Source organism: Pan troglodytes, chromosome 7, assembly GCF_028858775.2.
Source record: "Pan troglodytes isolate AG18354 chromosome 7, NHGRI_mPanTro3-v2.0_pri, whole genome shotgun sequence".
NCBI classification, from domain to species: Eukaryota; Metazoa; Chordata; class Mammalia; order Primates; family Hominidae; genus Pan; species Pan troglodytes.
Window position 1 is genome coordinate 142,915,036 of NC_072405.2, and position 23,941 is coordinate 142,938,976.

At 40.1% G+C, this 23,941-nt stretch overlaps 1 protein-coding gene across 9 annotated transcripts in view; it reads right to left on the reverse strand.

The window, feature by feature from the left end:
- DNAAF11 (dynein axonemal assembly factor 11) overlaps positions 1–23,512 on the reverse strand; it is a 103,882-nt gene extending 80,370 nt beyond the window's left edge. For 3 of the 9 annotated variants that reach the window (XM_054656402.2, XM_054656405.2, XM_009455927.5), the window contains exons 1-3: positions 23,379–23,512; positions 9,449–9,616; positions 4,912–4,989 (exon numbers count right to left, since the gene is read on the reverse strand). In XM_054656402.2, coding sequence (XP_054512377.2) covers positions 4,912–4,989; positions 9,449–9,616; positions 23,379–23,388 — 256 coding nt within the window. In that variant the 5' untranslated portion in view covers positions 23,389–23,512. 9 annotated transcript variants of the gene reach the window in all.
- Between the last annotated feature and the right edge of the window lie 429 nt (positions 23,513–23,941).

Here is a 23,941-nt window from a genome sequence, read left to right on the forward strand (position 1 = left end):
TGATGAAAAGCATCATCTTGATCCCAGGACTGAGGCCAGGTTTGATGACTTTGGTAATGGTAATTTTTGAGAATGAAAAATAAAAATACATGATGTAGATTTATGTAATTGTTAATAAAGAATCTTAATAGTCACTGGAATATCCATTTTTACCCTAGTAGGCAAATAGGCTAAAAACCACTGACCTAAGTAAAGTCCTCCTAACTTCAGCTATTAGCAGATGGCATTGGGGTGGGGAGAGCAGCTTGTCTGCCTCTATTCCATGGCCCTGCACTCTAAAGTGAAGTCTGCTAGTCAGCACGCCCCACCCACTCGCAGAGTACACAGTGGCTCTGCCAGGCAGGCTGAGGCTGGATAGGCAAGCAGAACCTCACAACTGTGGAATAAGTCACACAAGCCACCTAATACACCAAATCCTTTGTGACTGTAATCAGACACCAAATGTTACCAGACATTTAGAGAAAAATAGCACAAGATAGAAGCCTGCAAAATAAAACAGAAACCTCAGATGAAGAAGATAATTCAGGGGATGAAAAAAATTGACAGCAAAAAGTTCTAACAATTATCTCCAAAGAGATTTCGAAGATATCTCATCCATAAAATAAGAATACACATCACAGGAATGAAGCAATCAGAACATAGAAGTTTAGAAGAATAAAAAGTATGGCCAAAATTCACACATACACCATGGAATACTATGCATCCATAAAAAAGGGTGAGTTCATGTCCTTTGCAGGGACATGGATGACGCTGGAAACCATCATTCTCAGCAAACTAACACAAGAACAGAAAACCAAACACCACACGTTCTCACTCATAAGTGGGAATTGAACAACAGGAACACATGGACACAGGGAGGGGAACATCACACACCAGGGCCTGTCGGGGGTTGGGGAGCTAGGGGAGGGATAGCATTAGGAGAAGTACCTAATGTAGATGACGGGTTGATGGGTGCAGCAAACCACCATGGCACATGTATACCTAGGTAACAAGCCTGCATGTTCTGTGCATGCACCCAGAACTTCAAGTATAATAAAAAAAAGTACAGCCAAAATAAAGAGTTAATTGTAGATGGACTGAACTATAAAATGAACAGGGATGAAAAGAAAATGATTATTTGGAATTTGAATCTGGTGAAATATTTCAAAATGTACAATATCAAGAAAAATGGATTTAAATAAAAGATGCAGGTTAAAAGGCACAAAAGATCAGTATACTACTACTAAAATCCAATTGAAAGAAGTTCTTGGGGAGATTTAGAAAACACAAAAGAAAGTTATTGGAAAAGATAACAGGTAGATGGATGGATAGATGGAAGAAGGAAGGGAGGAAGGAAAGAAGAAATGGTAAAAATGTAGTTGTCAACGAATAATTCTCTATCTGGGAAAACTCTCCTTCAAAAATGGAAAATAAATTAAGATTTTTTAGATAGACAAAAATGAGAGTTTTTCACTAACAGATCTGTGCTACAAGAAATAGTAGAGAGTGTTTTTTAGGCTGAAATGAAAAGACACTAGGGAGAAACTCAAATGCATTTGATAAAATAGGAACAATTACTAAAGGTAACTATATAGGTAAATATAAAAGACAATATAAATTTATTTTTGTTTGTACCTATTTTCTTCTCCTAAATTATTTAAAAGATGGCTGCAAAAAGAAATAATTATAAATCTATGTAAATAGGCACATAATATATAAAGATGTGATATGTGACAATAACAGCATAAACGAAGCGAGGAAAACTAAACTATACAGGAGCAAAGTCTGTATACTATTGAAATGAAGTTGGTATGAATTTGAACTAGATTGTTATAAATTAAGATATTAATTGTAATTCCCAGGGAAACCACTAAGAAAATAACTCAAAAATATACAGTAAAATAATAAGGGAATTAAAACAGTACACACAAAAATAACAAAAATGAAAAGAGTAATCCAAAAACAGAACAAGGTAGACATAAGATATATAGAAAACACATTGCAGATAACAGACACAAATTCTGCCTTATTGCTAATTACATTAGGTGTAAATGGGTTAATCTCCCAAATTAAAAGGCAGAGATTGACAGGATAGATTAAAAATCAAAACACGATTCATCTATATGCCTTTTAAAGAGAAGCATTTTAGATTCAAAGATAGAAATAGTTGGAAAGGTAAAAGACAGGAAAAGTTATACCATACAAATGGTAACCAAAAAGAAAAAGAGAGAGCTGGAGTGACTATATTAATACCGGACAAAATAGACTTTAAGGCAAACATTGTAACTATAGACAAAAAAGGACATTTTATAATAATAATAACATCAATTCATCAAAAAGATAAAAATATTATAAACATATATGCACCTAAGAGCAGAGTCCCAAAATATCTAAAGCAAAAACTGACATTATTGACGGGAGCTAGGGACAATTCAACAATAATACTTGGAGACAGCAATAACCTGCTTTTAATAATAGATAAAACAATTAGAATATCAGCAAGGAAATAGAAGAGTAGGAAAGAAAGAAACAAAAGGCTAGACCTAACAGGCATATTCAGAACAATAAACCCAAGAATGGCAGCATGTACAATCTTCCCAAATGTACATGGAACAGCCTCTAGGATAGATCAAATGTTGGGCCATAAAACAAGTCTCAATAAGCTTAAAGTAATTAAAATCAAAAAAAGTATTTCTTTCTTTGACCTCAATGGAGTGAAACTAGAAATCAGTAAAATGAGAAAATGTGGGAAAGTCACAAAGATGTGGAAATTAAACAACACTGCTATATAAGCAATAGGTTAAAGAAAAAAATTGCAAAAAAAAATCAGAAAATACTTTGAGATGAATTAAAACAAAAGCACAACATATCAAAACTTAGATGCAAAAAAGTAATGCTCATAGGAAAATTCATAGAATTTTATTTATGCCTCCATAAAAAACAACGACTCATATCAATAACCTAATTGTCTGTCTTAAGAAACTAGAAAAAAGAGAAAACACAAAGAGAAAGAAATAATAAGGATTACAGGGGAAACAAACACAATAGACAAAATCAACAAAATCAAAAGTTGGTTCTTTGAAAAGATTGACCAAATTGACAAACCGTTAGCTGCACATTAACCAGAAAAAAAAGAACACTCAAATTTAGTAAATCAGGAATGAAAGATGAGACTTTACTATTGACATTAAAAAAAATGAAAAAGATAATAAGGGATCAGTAAAAACAACTGTATGGTAAAGAATGAGATAACCTAAGTGAAACAGATAAATTCTAGAAAGACATAACCTTCCAAAACTGAGTCAAGAAGAAATAGAAAATCTGAATAGACCTATAATAAGTAAAGAGATTAAATTAATAATCAATAAACTTTCCCAAAGAAAAGTCCAGGACCAGATGGCTTTCCTGGTGTATTCTAACAAATATTTAAAGAAGAATTAACACAAATTTTTTACAAGCTCTCTGAAAAAAATCGAACAAGAAGCACTTCTCAATTCATTCTATAAAGGCCCCTACTATCCAGACAGTAAAACCAAAGACACCTATAGGGAAAACAAACAAACAAACTATAGACAAAACTAAGAACAACTGTGCCTCAGAGGCCACCATCATGAAAGTTGAAAAGAAAACCCACAAATTGGAAGAATATATCTGCAAATCAAATATCTGATCGAAGTCTAGCATCTAAAATATATAAAGAACACTTGCAACTTAACAGTAAAAAGACAAATAATATAACTAATTTAAAAATGGGCCAAACCTTTGAATAAACATTTTTCCAAAGAAGATATGCAAGTGGCCAGTAAGCACATAAAAAATGCTCAACATCATTAATCATTAGGTAAACGCAAGTCAGAAGCAAAATAACATACCACTTCACACCTATTAGGGTAGGATGGCTACTATAAAAATAAACAAACAAAAATATCTTCCTATCTTAAAAAATATTGTTTATAGAAAGTATTAGTGAAGTTGTGTAGAAATCGGTACTCACATGGACTATCAGTATAAGTACAAATCGATACAATAAATATTTTGGAGAACAACTTGGCAGTATCTTTCCAAATATGGTGATTTAAATGCAGGAATTCCATTTCTAAGTGTCTGTCCTAGAAAAAACTGTGCACATGTACACAAAGTAAAATGTAGAAGGAGGCTTACTGTAGCCATGCTTATTATAGCAAAATGCTGGGACGCACCCAAATGTCCACCTGCAGACAGATGGTTAGATAAATCAGTCTACAATGATTCCAGTACGTAGCCCCACGCCCCCTTTCCTGGATATCAAAAAAGCAAGGTAATTGTAGGGAAGAACCTAATTTTCAAAACAATACTCATCGTATGATTCCATTAATAGAAAGCAAAATGAAACAAAACCACTTTGTATATACCCAAGTGTTAATTCTGGCTACCTCTGAGGAGGCTAGGTTAGGAAAGAGTGAAATGGACTTCCATTTTTGAATTTATGTATCACCTTATTGCTTGAATTTTTATAAGAAGAATAACTATAAGATGTATGTAAAATGTGAATTTTAAAAGCATAGCTATTTTTATACAAGACTGTTTAAATCTAACTTTTTTCTTTTTTGGGAGGACGGAGTTTCGCTCTTGTTGCTCAGGCTGGAGTGCAATGGCGCAATCTCAGCTCACTGCAACCTCCGCCTCCTGGGTTCAAGTGATTCTCCTGTCTCAGCCTCCTGAGTAGCTGGGATTACAGGTGCATGCCACCATGCCTGGCTAATTTTTGTATTTTTAGTAGAGACGGGGTTTAATCATATTGGTCAGGCTGGTCTTGAACTCCTGACCTCAGGTGATCTGCCCGCCTTGGCCTCCCAAAGTGCTGGGATTACAGGCGTGAGCCACCGCACCTGGCCTTCTAACTTAAAATCTCAATTTTAATTCATAATAGCATAATAGAAGAAACAGTCTTACCTTCCAAGTTTTCTATTTTTTCAATGTTGTTTAAAGCTAAATTCAAATATTCAAGTTTCTTGAGTTTGCTAACATTTTCTGAAATACAAGATAATGTAGTTAAGATAATCTTCAAAATAAAGACACTTTTATGTAATCTATTACTAAAATAATAAAGAAAATCTAAAGATTATTATTATGGTTATCAAAACCATGTCGCTTTTCCAAATCTATACCTGTACATCAGACATGGTGGCTGCCTAAGGAGGACCCATTTCTCCCTCCATCCTTCCTAATGACACCCAGTTTTGCTCATGTCTTTACCTAGCCCTAACTCCAGGCAGTTAGGTTTAGCCAAGCTGGGCCAGTGCATGACAATCCAATCTCTCTTGCTAGTGGTGGCTCAGGCACCTAGGTTTAAGCCAAAAAGCCATGGCAGTCTTTTGGCAACCGTGTGATACAGGAGAGGACATGCACACCCAGTCCTCCTAATCAGATAAAAGGGAAGGATCTATATTCCATGCTTGAGGGGTTCTTATCTCTTTTTCCTGCTGGATGTTAATAAGGAATTACTATCTCTATTGATACTTATACTCAATCATAAGGGAAACAGCTGCAGGACAAAGCCTGAGAGCTGGTAGAGCAGAGAGAAGGAATCAACCAACCCTGACTGATTCTGGAGTCTGCTCCACCTGTAGACTTAAAGTTGGGTAAGATAATTGATTTCCTTACTGTTCTACCACATTTAGTTGGGTTTCTTTGACTTGAAGCCAAAATCAACCTGATACAGGATTATCTTATTTAATAAACATGAAAGTCAATACAGGCAAAACAACAAGCATAAACAAGTCACAGAATTGCTGCAGAATGGGGCCTTTGAAAAATAGTTAATAATACCATAGCAACTATTGCTGAGTGCTTATCACATGTCACACAATGTTCTCAGCATTTAGTATATATTACCTTATTTAATCCTCATAATAACCCTATGAGGTCAAAACTATTGTCTCCTTTTTACAAATCAGAATACCAAGGTACAGAGAATTAATTCACTTGTCCAAGGTTAAGTGGTAGAGCTAGGAAAGTTGACTCCAGAACCTGGAACTAAATCATTATAGTACACCTTAAAAGAACAGTCCTTTCTAAGATGACAGGAATGTAGAAAACTTTGCTAAGGAATGTGCACTGGGGGCAGCCTCATTCAATTAGTGCCACCTCTGCCCATTTCTCAGGTACACCATGAAGCTCAAAGATGGTGATTTATAATCATCACCCTTATCACCACTAATAGTTAATCTAAAATGTACAAAACATCATATATTTGTTTCCATAGACCTGAACATAACAGTTCACATCTCTGAATCTCAATTTATGCATTGTTTAAATGGAGGATTTGGGGGAAAAAAATTACAAACATTTCCCTCAGAATTTAAATTATTCTAAGTAATCCTAATGTTCGAAAAAGCTCTTTAGAAACATCTGAGCATTCAATAGTCAAAGATTTGGAGGTTTCTTTTTTCTTTTTTTAAGAGACAGAGTCTCACTCTGTCGCCCAGGCTGCAGTGCAGTGGCCCAATCTCAGCTCACTGCAAGCTCCGCCTCCCGGGTTCACACCATTCTCCTGTCTCAGCCTCCTGAGTAGCTGGGACTACAGGCTCCCACCACCACGCCTGGCTAATTTTTGTATTTTTAGTAGAGATGGGGTTTCACTGTGTTAGCCAGGATGGTCTCGATCTCCTGACCTCGTGATCCACCCGCCTTAGCCTCCCAAAATGTTGGGATTACAGGCATGAGCCACCGCTCCCAGCAGATTTGGAGGTTTCTATGTGCTAAGAACTATGAGAGTCTCGTCCACATCCTGAACAAAATACTTTATTATTGTTAAAATTGCCAGCCCACAATAAAATACCTCTTCAAAACAGGATTTCCCTTCCCCACCTTTGTTATACGCATCACCCTCTAAACGCTAAAGGAGTCATATGATAGAAAAGTAAGAATTTGCTCAGGGACGGTTTCCTAAGCTAACTCCTCAAAACCCCAGGGCCCAACTTGGACACAGCGGGTTAAAAAAAAGCCTCTGTAAGTCAAAATGGAAGAGCCTCTTGGGTAGGGAAAAGGGAGTCTGAGTTCTAGCCAGACCATTCTAGTAACAGTTCTCATCAACTAAGCAGGCCCACCGACTTGGAGTAGACCCTCTGCCTTCTCGGATTTAAGCAGCTCTGTAGCCCTCAGCTTGGCCCAGGCATGCAGCCCACTGGGAAGCTGTTGAAAGGGTTGATTCCAGGAGCCCACAGGTTCTGATTCAGTAGGTCTGGGCACGGGGCACTTGACAAGACCCCACACAGCCCCTGGGCTCCCTCTTGGGTCACCTCTAAGCAGTGCCTTCCTCTGCAGACCATCTATGTCTTCCCATGGGCAACAGGGCTTTAGGAAAGGCAATTGCTTCACAAACTTCTACCTCAATGGCACAAGAGCAAGTCTGAATCCTAGAGGGGTGGTTTTACTTGCTAAATAAGTGCCTAAATGCCCATGGGTGGAGTAGCACTGAAAAATCCCATTATTAGGATTTAAAAGAGTGTTTAATTTAAGAGTACTTTGGAAGCAAAAATTTAAGCTTTCTCACAGTTTTGAAAAGGACCGAAATACCATGCTCCTAATTAGTAATTGTGATGGACCCAGCTGTGGAGATTAAAATTTTGGGAACTCTTTTAGATCTGTACAATTAGAACCGTTCTTTCATGCCCCCATGCATAAAAGCTGGTGGTTTTCTGTAATAGCCTTTTTAATTGAACAATGTGCCAGAGTTTCTAATTTCTGGTCAAGTTAAAGATGCCAAAAATAATTAACTGAAAAAATACAGAGAATTTTAGTAAATCTTCCAAAAATGATGCAAACCTAGGCTTTTTGCAAGCCTGAGGCTAATTTTCAATTATCCACGAAACTAGAAGCAACCACATCACCAGGGTTTCTCAACCTCAGCAATACTAACATTTTGGGCTGGATATTCTTTCTTGCGGGGGGTGGGGGGGCATCCTGAGCACTGTAGGATGGTTTGCAGTATTCCTGGCCTCTATACACTAGATGCCAACAGCATCCTCTCCCCATCCTCCCATACACATGCGACAACCAAAAATATCTCCAGACATTGCCAAATGCCCCTGTTGTGAACCACTGTACATCACCACGGGAAGTTAAATATAATCCTGCAAGCTGACCTCTGGGTTCTCGTGCCAGGGCACACAGGGGTTGGCACTCACTCTGCCTCCTCAGCCCTGACTCCATCCCTTTTCCTCCAACTCCACTGGCATCTCCTTTCTGCTCCTACCTTCATTTGGCTAGCCTGGGGCACAATGAGGTAAATGATCAAATTGGTAACAGCAGCAGCACAGCAGCTATCCTGTAATGAGTACTTATCTTATGGTGAGCAAGCACTAAGCATATCATTTCATGTAATCCCTATGCCAATTTACATATTAGGCATTATTAGCCATTTTACAGATGGCAAAACTAAGACTTGGGCAAGTAACTGACTTGTCAAATTTCACACTGCATAGAGGGAGGCGGGAGAGGCAGTGTTCTGACCCAGGTCTACCTGATGCCAGAGCCTGTGCTTTCTCTTTCCGGGTGCTGGGGATTCTCCTTCTGTGTCCATGTGGCAGGACCTCCATTAGAGTAACTCCACAGGCCTCCCTTCCCTCTTCCCTTTAATTCATCATTCTTCTGTGAGAGAAGTCAAGTGTGGTGGGGGAAGGAAGACCAATTTATCTGATAGGTTAATCAGGAGAAGAAACTGAGCATGCCCAGTCCTACCCTCTTTCCTGGTTTCTGGGATCTTCCTGCCAGCAGAGAGCACATGGTCTCAACCTACCTCCTGACATAAAGCAAAGGCCCACCTGGGGAGGAGAAACTTGCGGTTGTTCAATTCTGCATGTAACTGGGTGGGCAGGTTAATTCTGAGGGCAATATTAGCAAGCCCACTTGGCTGCAAGTCTACGCCACTTTCTTAGAAGAGCTTTATCAGTTATAATACTGATATTTTTATCTTCATTGACCTGATTCCTGCATTTACCTCTAATTTCCATTCCAAATCGGAAGCCCCTCAATACCCAATACTGAGCCCAATGCCTTGCACATATATGGTCACAATAAATATAGCAAAACTAGCTATTGAATTCTGCAGTAACCTGACAAGGACTCCCTCAATTCTCATATAAATTTGTTTTGCAGTGTGATGTAAAATGATGACAAATGCCTCCTCCCTTTCAAACTTAAAAAAAAAAAATCAGGTCTGATGTGTTCTCTGCCTTTTTAGATGATCAGGTCAACTAATGTGTTCCTCACCTTTACCTGCTCTCCCAACTCCTTGCTGGAAATTGTTTTCATTACACACAGAAATGTTCAGGGAAATGCCCCCCACACAACCACTGAGAGATGGCTGTGTCTGTTTTCCCATGGAATTATTTTTCAGTGATTGTCTTCTAAAAATAACACAGCACTTTCCAAAGTTATCTCATTCACAATGTTAAAGAAACCATGAGAACTAAGTACTGAAACTTACCAATTTTCCCAATAAGATTATTTTGAAGATAGAGAATTTTTAAATCCCGGCACCATTTATCAATGTGTTCTAGTCTTTCTATTTCTTGCTGATGCAACGAGAGTTCCTCCAGGGAAAAAATGACACAGTCGTTGTGTTCAGCATTCCGTCTAATAAGATCTTCTGTGACTGGAAGAAAATGTGTTACATATTACATTTCTGTCCCCATTGTTCAATATAAGATTATTGTGTTGTTAACGCATTTGTTTTTTTTTTGTTTGTTTGTTTTTGCAGTTGAATGTCAATTTTCCAGGCCCAAGCGATTTTCAAAGTGAGAGAGAGAATGGTACCTCCTCCTGGAGTTTTTGTGATGCCATGATGTGAGCTGGAGGGAAGAAGAAGACATGATGATATTGTATTTGCCTTTGAATGTGAAGGGTCTACATACATTTTGCTGTATGGATGGAGATGGAGTTGAGAGTTAATGGCTATAAAAACGTTTACATGGAATCTTATGGTGGTACCATGTTAAAATGGATGAGATCCACTAACTAATCTGAGACAGAGCAACTTGCTACTGAGAGGCACAGTTGGGCTGTCAGAGGGCAGAAATATGAAAGCATCTTCCACCATTCAGAAAATAAAGGTCACAGGTCATTCATTTAACCAATGTTTATTAATTTAACTAAAGCTTAAAAGAAAGAAAAGGAACACTTTAGATCTTGCACTGCATTCTTATAAAGCAGCCACCACTTGTTTTGTTTCCAGGAGAAGTATTTTTGAAAGCTGCTCACAGAAGGAGGTGTAATGGGAGCTCCCATCCCTCTGACAAGAGTGATGTGTAGTGCTGGGTTCACCTGCCACAGAAGGTCAGCAGTACGTGAGGAAGACGGCGCCAGGAGACTGGACACAGCACTATCTATGGTCCACAGTCAGAGCCAAGCACAAGATCATGAATCATCTTTGTAAAGATGCATTGAAACCAAAAAGGTAATGACAAGGAGGAACCAGGCATTTTCCACTGCCACTAAAACTGGTATTTGTTGAACCCCCACATCTTCTGTAGGATGTGGAAATATTGTATGTCTACCCCAGGAGATAATAAAGACTCACTGTCACTTACAAGGTGCCAGGTAGTATTCTAAATGCTTTGCATGTATTAATATATGACTATCTGGAGTTATTACTGCCATTTGTCAGATGAGGAAGTAAAGCACAGAGAGTTTAAATAACTTACCTGGGTCTTGGTGATAAGTGCTAGAGCCAGGTTTTAAATTCACGGTTCAGTGCCAGACCACCTGCTCTTAACCACTATGCTCCACTGTCTCAAGCATAAGCAAATAACAGCCTCTAGAAATTCCAGGTTTCCTGAAGGTGCAGACTCCTCTAGCTGAGACAGAGTTCTTCACAGCAACTTCTGCTACCACACTTCTATGTCACATCCTTAAAAGTGGAATTTGCCTTTTTATTAAATGTAAAAACATGTACGAACTTATCATTCATGTGGAGTTAGCTAAACTCTCTGCTACTTCTAGTGGTAGGAGATACAGGTGCTTACAATGACAGTTCTTTATAAGAAGGACCAGAGTAATGTAGAGGTTGAGAGATTAAAATACCATACATGGGGAAAGTCCTTGTTGCTCTAAGCTTTGGCTCAACTAACAGGCAGAGATGGTCACAAACCAGATCCTGGTAAGGGACAGCCCAAAGCGCCCAGGAAGGAGGCTAACAGTACACCACCACCAGCCTGGCTCACTGGGACCCCTGAATGCTGCCAGCACCATTCAGCTGTCCCTGGAATTCCAATAATGGTTTGTGAACCAGCTTAAATAGGGTGCTATAATCAAGGAAAAGAGAAAAACCAAATCTGTAAGAGAAGAGCATTAAAACTACTCTCTATCCTCCTAACCAAAGTTGGTTCTAACAGCTTAAATCAACTGATAATGAATAAATGGGTACAGCCAGAGGATAGAGCAATGCTCCTGTGTAAACTAAATGTATAATCTAGATCTGTAATTTACCTATAATAATTCCCTTAGCAAGGATGCAACATGGGTCAAGGGGTTGAGATTGCACAACCTTGTTATCTGTAATTTAACAAAATGTGGAAATTACTGACCACTAGTAATAAGACCCTCAATGACTAACGGTATATCTGTAACTTAAACTACTCAAATCCATAGAGCAAGGGGGTGGATTGTTGGAGGCCTTGCTACTATTAGAACTGGAGTCCATGGGGCCAGGAGGACGTGCCCATCCAGAGCCCAAGTCTTCCTCTCTAGACCATGGCCCATGGAGGGAACAATGGGATTCTCTGTTCAAGGGGCTCCAAGCCTTACTCTAAACCTTGCAATGGCAGCTTCTCCAGGTTCGTTCCTGAAGACAGACCATGACATCAGGTACATATCCCAACGCCTAAGGGATGTCCAAGGGTCAGCTGTTTGTCAGGGAGGTGGATGGCATGGATGTATAGGCTGGAGTGTCCATGCTCATACATGGGTGTTAGGGGCCAGGATAGAGTCAGAGATGGGAAGAAAAGGGAAGAGTGGGCCAGAGGGCAAGATTTCCCCAATCCACCATGCTCTGTCATAGAACTCCAGCATAGGAAATGCAGCCCTCAGGTTGTTAGGAAAGTATACTTGTCAAGGGAAGAAGACGTATTTTATTTAGCAGTTTGGTTTATAACTTGATACATAGGCCTTTACTTATACTCTTGCCCCAGATTCTAGTTGAAGGCTTAGTTTTGTATCCATAATGAAGATATAATTTGAACTCCAAAGGAGATGCCATCCATGGTTAAGTCGAATGTGTTTAGGGGACTTCTGATAGAATCTTAAGCATCACTTGGTCTCTGGCCTCATACTGCCATGTGGGACTTTCTGACTCTCAGGGCTGCTCAAGGTATCACAGGCGCCTCTAGTCTACACTGTGAAAGGCTTTTCTAAATTGCCCACTCTTAAAGATTTCCAGGGTTGACAAAGTTTCTACTGGTACCAAATATCCTTGTAGTATTCTTTTGCTATACCTCTGAACATTTAAGAAACTCTTTCTTCCTTTGAGACACGGTCTCACTCTGTCACCCAGGCTGGAGTGCAGTGGCACGATTACAGTTTGCTGCAGCCCAGGATCAAGGGATCCTCCTACCTCAGCCTTCTGAGTAGCTGGAACTACAAGCATGCGCCACCACACCCAGCTAATTTTTTTTTTTTTTTTGTAAAGACAGGGTTTCACCATGGTGCCCACATTGGTCTCAGACTCCTGGACTCAAGCGATCCACCCACCTTGGCTTCCCAAAGTACTGGGATTACAGGTGTGAGCCACTGCGACCAACCAAGAAACTCTCTTCATCAAGGTATTATGTGTGTAAAACCAATCACTTCATGCAACTGTCAAATCTTCTCTTTCGAAGGCATGTAAGTATTAGGAAAGAATTATATTGATTCATATCTTCTAACCATGAGAATTAAGATGAGAAAAATCCCTATTAATTTAAAGAGGTGGAGTTTAGGGAGCCTCCCTTAGCATGAATAACTAAATTACACACACACACAAAGGAAAGAAGGGACACAACAGAGAAGTTTGCCTGGACAGCAATGATTATATACAATTAGGATACATTAAAAGAAAATGCATAATCACAGAGGAGGATAGAACTGTGAAGATGTGGAATTTCCCAGCAGATCTTTTCTAAACTCTCCTATGACAAGCAAACTGCCGTGTGGCTTACCATTTTATAGTGCTGAGGAAATTGTTGTTACACAGTGCTGCTTCACCTGTAATGGCAAACATCAGAACAAAAACCAGAGCCCCCAAGAAGAAATGTGTAAAGATATCTTCATGGTGCATGGAGATTATAGTGTTTCATGCTTTTGAACAGGAAAGCATTTTCGGTTTTATATACTGTCTAATTTAGAGCAAACATTCTTTAAGTCCAAGGAGCATTATTCACCTTTAGAAATTTCTACTCCAAATAATATAGCACTGCACTTACGTGAGATTATTCTAGAGATTTTAAAATGCTTTGGGAAGACATACAAGTGCCCAGCAAACTTAAAAAAAAAAAAAGCTCCACATCACTAGTCATCAGAGAAATGCAAATTAAAACTACAATGAGATACCATCTCATATCAGTCAGAATGGCTATTATTATGAAAGTCATAAAATAATAGATGTTGGCAAGGATGCAGAGAAAAGGGAACACTTATACTCTGTTGGTGGGAATGCAAATTAGTTCAATCCCTATGGAAAACAGAATAGAGATTTCTCAAAGAATTAAAAATAGAATGAACAATCAACCTAGCAATCTCACTACTGGGTATCTACCCAAAGGAAAATAAATCATTCAATCAAAAAGACACCTGTACTCGTGTGCTACTGCAGCACTATTCACAATATCAAAGTAATGTATTCAACCCAAGTCCCCATCAACAGCGGATTGGATAGAGAAAATTTGGTACACATATACCATGGAATACTATGCAGCCATAAAAAGAAAAAAATCATGTCCTTTGCAGTAACATGGATGCAGCTGGAGGCCATTATCCCAAGTGAATTCATGCACGAACAGAAAATCAAATACTGCATGTTCTCACTTATAAGTGGGAGCTAAACTGTGGGTACACAAGGACATAAAGATGGAAACAATAGACCCTGAGGACTCCAAAATGGGGGAAGGAGGGGAGGCAAGGGTTGAAAAACGACCTACTGGCTACTATGCTCACTATTTGGGTTAGGGGTTCACTTGAAGCTCAGACCCCAGCATCATCCAATATACCCATGTAACAAACCTGCACATGTACCCTCTGAATATAAAATTAAAAACAATAATATATAGTTTGAAATAGCTAGAAGGACGATATTGAAAGTTTCCAACACAAAGAAATGATAAATGTTTTAGATAATGGATATGCTAATTACCCTGATCTGATTACTATAGAGTATATGTATTGAAACATCACTATGTATCCCATAAATATGTACAATTATGTCAAATAAAAACAAAATTAAATTAAAAAGTAAAAAAAAAAGATACAAACTCTGCCCTCAAGGAATTTTCAGTCCAGAATTAAGGAGAGGCAGTGACAACAGTGCATGATGACCTTGAGAGAAGAGCTGGATACCATGAAGCATCTAGGAGAAGCACCCAACCCAGCTGCGGCTTCAGAAGCAGGCAATGTCGACAGAGATACAGAGCACACATGAGAATTAACCAGGAAAAAAAGAAGAGAATGGAGCAGAAGAAACAGCACAGTGCAAAGGCCAGGAAGCAAGTGTATCTTCTTTCACTTTGCAGCAACAATATAGTAATGATGTTGTAGACACAACGGCAGACAGTCCTTGCTTTCATGGAGGTTGCCTGGTAGAAGAGGCAGGAAAGAAGCACAGTGTGCATACCACTCGGGTCATGTGGGTGGTCAGGGATACCCAGAGCTTCTAATCAAGACTTCGGAGAAGATGGAAAGCTTCCTATCTTCAGCTGAGACACAGAGGATGATTAAGATTATTCAAGAGAATGGAGCAGATAAAAGACAATTCCAAGAAGCAAGCTCAGAAGGAGAGAGGCCATAGAAGATTCTATAAATTATGCGGCATTCATTATGGCTACAGCACAGCATTGAAGCAATTGGGAGATATAAAAAAGCTAGGCAAGTTTGAGTCCATTGTAAAGAGTCCTGGAGAGCTAAGGACTTAGAATGAACTTGTACTATTATTTAGAACTGGAACATAACCTAAGGGATGGGATGTGTAGTGTTGTCATGAAAAGACGATGTCAAATCTTTGCCCCACCATTCTCTACCTGTTTATGATACATAGATTTGGGCAAAACTGTTCATCTATTTTCAGTTTCTCATCTGTAAACTGGAGATAATGTTAGCATTACTTCTTAAAATTTTTTTGAGGATTAAATAATTAAGTAAAGCCCTTAGCACAGTGCCTGGTATACAGTCATTGGTCAATAAATGTCAGTTCCCTTCCTTCTATAAATAAGTAAAGAAATAAATAATAAAATGCTTTGGAAGCATTAATATGTTATCATAAGACTATTTCAAGAGAAATGGTATTATAGTACCTACTATGCGGTATAGAAGAAAAATATGCCAAGGCACAATATAAAACATATTGCTTTCACTTCCTTATTTTAGGAAATTTCAAATAGCAAAATACAAGATGCAGATGGTTGAGTGCTAACCAATATCTGTCTGACTGGAGAAATAAGCTCTTGATGAAGGATATTGACAGCTTCAACCACAGATACATACTCCCCTCACTAAAAGATGCTGTGGAGGAATCCGAGGGTTTAATCAAAACACATCAGCTTACCTAAGTTTCTTTCCAATTCCTTAATATGAATGAGTTCTCCAAAATTTGAGGGTGTATCAGCAAAATGACTTTGCAGGGAGCAGGGACAGAGGGCATGGTGAGGAGGTTTCTGGGATACTGGAGGCTGTCCTGCTGTGTTTGTTTCTAAAGTTTTTCATTACATTGAGCAAAGTTCTCAAAACTCCCAAAGCCAATAATTTAGTGTTCATTCCTTCAGGCTTTGCATCATGTTTTGTAAACAACTCTTTTTTTCCTACTAGATTAGAATAAAATCAACTAATATGTATTTATTGAAGATTTTGTAGCATTTTCAGACATCTTGAAAGACCTATCAGATATGTATATGAAATTGAGAGTTAATAGAAATAAAGGGGTTACGAACAGGTGAAGGTCACCTCTTGCAGCATCTAAAATATTTTTTAATCATTTTCAATGGAAACTCTTAAAAGCAGGATTGTACACTTGCCTGTCTTTTCTTGCTGACCCAGGCTCATCACAATGAGCGGCAACAGCCGTACTATACCCCAATCTACTGATATGTTTAGGGACTACTTAGTGGAGTGTGCTACTGAAAAGCACTAAGTGCTATGGGGCACTGAGAGAAGCACATAGAAAGTATGATGAGCGGACAGGAGACAGTGATCGGTGCTACTGAGAAAAGGGAAGTCAGAAGAAGCTTCATGGAGGAGGAGTCTGAGCTGAATCTTTTTTTTTTTTCTTTGAGACAGAGTCTCGCTCTGTCGCCCAGTGGCGCGATCTCGGCTCACTGCAAGCTCCGCCTCCCGGGTTCACGCCATTCTCCTGCCTCAGACTTCCCAGTAGCTGGGAATACAAGCACCTGCCACCACGCCTGGCTAATTTTTTTTTTTTTTTGTATTTTTAGTAGAGACGGGGTTTCACCGTGTTAGCCAGGATGGTCTCGATCTCTTGACCTCATGTTCCACCCGCCTCAGCCTCCCAAAGGGCTGGAATTACAGGCTTGAGCCACTGCACCCGGCACTGAGCTGAATCTTGAAATGTGAGTAGATGTTTGTTAGATAAACCAGGAAAGGGCACCTTAGGCCATCGTGGATGACATGATGCACTTCTCAGGTCTCTCTTCAAAACTGAAGGATTAATTCCTCTAGCTGCTGGGGGCTCTGTTGACAGACAGCCCTCCGCTGCCCACCTTCTTCATGAGCTGTCTCAGCGAAGAGATTGTTCAGCCAAGGTCATGGCCTTTCCTTTCCTGGGAAAGTCCACATTCAATGACTGGTTGATATAGGGGCTATAAAGGCCCAGTTCTTCACCCCAACTTGGGCAACTCAGAAGGTTCATTCCAAGTTTAGATCTCCTGGTTGGTTTCCTAAGGCCTTTGTTAGACACATCACAGCCCAACTTCCCCCTCTGCTCAATTTTGATTTCTTTCCTACCCACCCCAACAATGCTCCCTAATAAACCTCCTGCATGCTAATTCCCACCTAGATATCAGCTTCCTGAGGAGCCTAACCTGGAAGAGTTGATACCAGAAGTGGTGCATGAAAGCAGATGCTAGCTAAGATAGGATTTTGGAGTCAGACTACATGTTGCCACAGTGGCAAGGACACTGTTATTCCTGGTAGGCAGAACATAGATAGTGCCTGGCCCAAGGCAGTTATGCAATTGTAAAGACTTGCACTGGTGTTGAACAGAGATAGGATACAAGTGGAAGGGAATGTACTAGTAAGTGTAACATGTCAGGTGTTAGAGAAATGTGAGAGAAACTGTAACTTAAAGGACAATTATATTGTATTGTATAAAGGCTGCTGCTAAACACAACTGATCAGGAAAGGCTGAGAGAGGAAGTGTGAAACCAGAGGACTGGACTGGGAGCACTATGAAGAGGTTTTCATTTCCTGAAACCAGAGGACAGAGAAAGCTGAGGGCTAGGACCAGTACTTCATCATAAGATTAGCAGTGACATCAGGTTCTGGACATAATAGAGTAATAAAACAGGGTTTACCCTCTAGCCTAAAAATCTATACAAAACATACAAAAGTAATTTTTTAAACTTGGGCATAAGAAAATAAAAAGGAAAATTAGAAAGCATTTTGAACAGAGTTAAAAATTACAAGGAGGCTGAGGCAGGAGAATGGCGTGAACCCGGGAGGCAGAGCTTGCAGTAAGCCGAGATCGTGCCACTGCACTCCAGCCTGGGCGACAGAGCAAGACTCAGTCTCAAAAAAAAAAAAAAAAAAAAAAAATTACACAGAAAAGCAACATATCAAAATTTGCAGGATACAGCTAAAACATTACTTAGAGGTAAATTTATAGCATTAAATACTTATAGTAGGAATAAAGAAAGGTCTCAAATATTGGCTTCCACTTTAAGGATCTAGAAAAAGAACAAATTAAACCCAAAATAAGCAGAAGAAAGTAAATAATGAAGATTATAACAGAAATCAATGAAATGAAAAGCAGAAAAAAATAGAGAAAAATTAATAAAAATTAAAGCTGGCTCTTTAAGAAAATAAAATTGGTAAACTTTCAGTCAGACTTACCAGCAAAAAAGAGAGAAGACACAAACTGCCAATATTAGGAGTGAGAGAGGTGACATCATATGTATTCTACAGATATTATAAGTAACTTTATGCCAATAAATTCAAGAACGTCAATTAAACGGGTGAATCCCTTAAAAGACACAAATTACAAAAGCTCACTCAAGAATATATAGATGAGCTGAACAGCCCTATATCTACTGGATATGTAGTTAAAAACCTTTCTTTCCACAAATAAAACTATGGCACAGATGTCTCCTTTGATTAATTCTACCAAAAACGTAAGGGAAAATAATACCCCATATACACAAACTCTTGTAGAAAATTGAAGAGGAAATAATACTTCCCATTATATTCTATAAGGTCAGAATTACAACCAATCAAATGCATTACAAGAAAAGAAAACTACAGATCCATGTACCTCATGAACACATATGTAAAAATCCTAAGCAAAAGTTTAGCAAATCAAATCCAACAACATAATAAAAAGATTATACATTATAACTAAGGGGGGGGTTATCCAATGTATACAAGGTTGATATATCCAATGTATACAAGGTTGATATAATGCTCAGAAATCCAAGTAACATACAATATTAATAAACTAACAAAGTGATAATGTCAGTAGAGGCAAAACAGCAGTTGACAAAATCCACCATCCATTCCCAATTTTAAAAAGACAACAACTCGGAAAACCAGAAATAAAAAGGAACTCAACTTGACAAGGAGTATCCACAAAACACCTATAATCAACATTATATCGAGCAGAGAAAGACTCTTCCCGTAAGAATCAGAAAAAAAGGCCAGGAAATCTGTTCTCACCACTTCAACATTATACTGAAGGTTCTAGCAATAGGCAAGGAAAAAAAAGGCATCCAGGTGGTGGAGAAGTAGAATTATTTCTATTTGCAGATGATATGACTGTCTACAGAGAATATCAAATGGAATTCACATAAAAAGCTAATTGAATAAGAAAGTTTGAAAAGATTGCAGAATATAAGATCTATATGAAAAAATCAAGTATACTTCTATATGCTAAACACTTATAATGGCATCAAAAATATGAAGTACTTAGAGATAAATCAGAAAAATATGTGCAAAGTCTGTCCATTGAAAACTTCAAAAATATTGTAGACATTTTGTAAGATCTAAATAAATGAAGATGTATCCCTTGTTTTTGGGTCAGAAGATTCAATATTGTTAAGATACTCATTCTCCCCAAATCGAGCTACAGATTTAACACAATTCAGGTCAAAATCCCAGCAGACTTATTTTTGTACAAATTGACAAGATACTACTGAAATTCATATAGAAATGTAAAGGATCTGAATACAACTTTAAAAGATTAAAAAATTTAGAGGAAAAACACTACCGGATTTCAAGACTACTTATTACAAAGCTCCAGTAATCAAGAGAGTGTGAAATTGGCACAGAGGAAGACAAATAAATCAATGAATCAGAAAAGAAAGTCGAGAACATACATATACATGCCACTGGTTTATCCAAAGGTTCAATTCAATGGAGAGAGCATAGTCCTCAACAAGTGAGGCTGGTACTACTGGATTTCCATATTAAAAAAAAAAAAAAACACACACACAACAACAATGTAATCTACATCTCACATCATATACAAAAATTGAGTCAAATGAATGATGGAATAGCATAAAACCAAAAATTATAAAATTTCTAGAAAAAAAGAGAAAAATCTATGTAAACTTAGCAAAGATTTCTTGGATATGACATCAAAAGCAAGATCTATAAAATAATAAATTAAACTTCAAAATTTAAAACTTCTCTTTCAAAATAATTAAGAGAAGGAAAATATAAGCCATAGATGGGGAGAAAATACTTGCAAATCATGTATCTGATGACCTATATCCAGAATATATAGAAGACTCTTAAAACTCAAAGATTAGAAAACAAATCAATGTATAAAATGGGCAAAATATCTGAAGACATTTCACCAAAGAAGATCTATAGATGACAAATGTGTCCCAGTAATACAAAATGCATTCAATAGTATAAAATTTAAGAATAAAGACACTAGATCTTCTCTAAATCACAACACACACCAGATTAAATGCACAGAGAGGAACTAATTCATTTTCCTCTTGCCACCATCCCCAGGCTCAATATTGGTCCTCCTGAGCAGACACAAACATCAAAAATAGTGGTCTCTTCAACTTTACATGAGAATTTGCACCATGACCTCTCCTTTTCTCACCAAACTGTCTCTTACTCCTAACAGACAATATAGCAAACATACACAAGAGTGCGGGCTCTGCTTACCATCCCAGATATACCACTTACTGTGTGGCACTGGGCACGCTGCTTAACCTCTTTGTGCTCCAGATTCCTCATCTGCAAAATGGAGGTGATGATACTAGTGTCTACCTCAAAAGATTTTTGTGAGAATTCAATGAGTACACACACAGAGAAACTTTCAGAACACTGACTAGAAGGCAACAAGCAGCTCAATAAGTGTGAGTGAGCTATTATTATCATCCTTTCTCAGGAGCCCAAATTTCTCCTTTAGTTGTAGGAGGTTGAGAATTGTGGAAAGAGCCGCGAAAGCCGGGAAGCTCGTATCCTAGGTTCGACGTCTCTCCTGACTGACGGGATGTGACACTGGCTGAATCAATGTTCCCCTCGTCATCTCTAAAATGAACAGGTACACTAGATGAACTCTCGAGCACGGTCTCTCTAAAACCTGTACTAATGACATCCCTGCATCTTTTTTTGGAAAACACAGGAAAGGCAGAGGAAAAAAGGGCACACAGGAGCAGTCAGGAGATGTTAGCAAGAGGCAGAAGGCCATTTATTGGGAAGCACGGGGGAGAGAGAACATGTAAAAAGGGTTTGTGGCACAGCAAAAGAGGACCACTTTCTCCACCCACATCTTTCAAATCTGTCCACTCGCCTCAGTCCTGTGGGCGGCAGTGCGGTGTAATGCAGGACCCAGAGGAAATCTTCGTGGGTTCTGTTCCCAGCCCTGATAGTTACTGTGTGATTTACTCTCTGTGCCTCACCAAAGAAATGGAGATGTCAGTAATCCTTCCCTGCCTTAAAAGGCTGCTGGGAAGATCAAACAAGAGAATGCAGGTAAAGCATGTTAACCAAGCCTGGCACATCAGAGCTACTCATTGGAGGAGTGCTTGTCATCTGTCCTGCTGCCACGACCTCAGTTCAGCCTACTATCTCCCACTCGAACTCCTACAGGGCCAAGCTATGCCCGTGAACAAAACCTTTTGGTTTCTCTGTGGCTCTTTTGATAAATTTCTAAATCCTAAGTACAAAACCTGTATGAGCGGATCCCTGCCTACCTGTCAGGCCTTCCTTATCTCTTTGCTCTCCACTCCTTCTTTCTGTCTCACACCAGTTCCTGTCAGTGACAATTAGCCACCAAGAAGCCCTGCTCTTTCTCACCTCTGGACAATTCACTGAGCTTTCCTGTTTCCTTTCCAGACAGCACTGCTTCCTCAGAGAAGCCTCCACCCACCTTGGGGTTAGGTCCCCTGCCCACACCCTCAGGGCACAGGCACCCCTCTCTCTCCTGGCTGTAACCACTATACTTCTGTTTGTCTTCTCCCTCCCTAGGAGGGTAGGCCCACATCTGCCTCCTTCCTCACTGTATCCTGCATTCAATACCTGATTCAAGGTAGACACTCCGATGCAAGTCTGACAAGTTAATGATTTAACAAATCAAAGTGGGCACGACTCAGAGAAAGAGGGCAAAGGAAAATTCACGACATAAAAAAGTGAAGAAGGAGAAGGAGAAGGAGGAGAAGGAGCAGGAGGAGCAGGAGCAGGAGGAGGAGGAGAAGGAGGAGGAAGAGAAGGAGGAGAAGGAGAAGAAGAAAAAAACCAACTAGGGTGAGACCAGGGGATGGGGAAACAGCCCTGAGAAGAGAGGAAGAAATATCAGTAGCTGATTTAGGAAAGGAGTTTCAACATTTACAAATCACTCCCCCCCGACCCCCACCTCTCCCACTTGCAGGCTGTCAGGTCTTCCAGGGCAGAAAGCCCATCATCTGGAGCAGTCTCTTGATTTAAAAAAAGTTAATTATGACATTTTTACAATAATAAGTGATCAATTAGGTAGAGCTGTACAAAACTGCCATATGGGGAGCTCAAAAACGTTGTCGATATCAAAATGGTTCATAGAATATAAATAACTTACCCGCATCACCTTGCAGTTTGTTAGTATATTTTTAAAGAAACACGTTTACTACCAGGCGCAGTGGCTCACGCCTGTAATCCCAGCACTTTGGGAGGCCGAGGCAGGCAGATCACTTGAGGTCAGGAGTTCGAGACCAGCCTGGCCAACATGGCAAAACCCCGTCTCTACTAAGAATACAAAAATTAGCCTGGCGTGGTGGTGCACGCTGTAATCCCAGCTACTCAGGAGGCTGAGGCAGGAGAATTGCTTGAATCCGGGAGGCGGAGGCTGCAGTGGGCCGAGATCGCGCCGCTGCACTCCAGCCTGGGCGACAGAGCAAAACTCTTGTCTCAAACAAACAAACAAACAAACAAAAACACGTTTATAACATTTACTGTGTCTAAAACAGTAGTATGATTGCCATTATTTTGGAGACGAAGAAGCTGAGGCCCAAGGGGTGAAGTCACTCGCTCAAAGTCACAGGAAGAGGGAGGACTTCAACCCTGGCTCCAGAGTCGGAACCTTCCACCATTAGGCTACACTGCCTTCCGGAATGAGTCCGAAGATTGCGGCTTGGAGACAGTGACTGGCCCACGTTCACAGCCAGTAAGGAGCCACTTGGCCGGAACCTGGTGTGTCTGGCGCCAAAACCCCTGCACGTTCCCCGACCCCTTTCCTGGAGTCCAGTGCCTTTCTGCCTCTTCCTCCCCTTCCCACGGCCCCGCCCATTTTACAGATTAGGAACCTGAGCTGGAAAAGGCCAGGCTGTCCGGCCCGTCTGCAGAGGACCTGGTGCAGCCGGGGCTGCGGGGCGGAGGGCCGGGTGGGGTTGGGGTCCGCCCAGGCGCTGGAGAACCGACAGCGCAGGGCGGGAGCGGGCGGCGAGGATCCCACGAGACCCGGGACTACTTCCACAAGAGGAACGATCGAGGACGGAAGGTGGAGGGGGGCTTACTCCAGCCCATGGCGCCTCTCCAGTTCGCTGACCCCGCAAGCCGGACCCGGACCTCGAATGACGCTTTTCACCCTTCACCCCTGCTCCTCAGCGCGTCCCCGTCGGAATTCAGGAGCCATGGCAACGGGGACTCTACGGCGGCCGCGCGGGACCAAAACAAGCCGCGTTTCCTGAGCTCCGCGGAGCAAGCAGAGGAGACCGCAGTGAAGGGGCTCAGCAGACAGGGGTTCCCCAACCCAAACCCAGTCTTCGTCCTCGTCGCACTTCCGACTTGCCACAGACTGCTTCCCTCTCCCTGAATCAATGGTTTAGACTGAACAAAGTATGAGGACGCTTCTCTTTTCTGTGCCTTCCAGGCTTGCCTTCCAGACCGCCTTGACTTTTTCCTTTTTGTGTTTGATTTACAGCTTCCAGAGCCAACAGATCTGGATTTGGCCCCCAACTCTACCAGCGGCGTGACCTTACACTTCCTTCTCCTCAGTTTGCACATGTGTAAGATGAGAAATAACCTAAGAGGATCACTGTGAAGCTTTAATTAGATAATTTGAGTGAATGAAAGACAC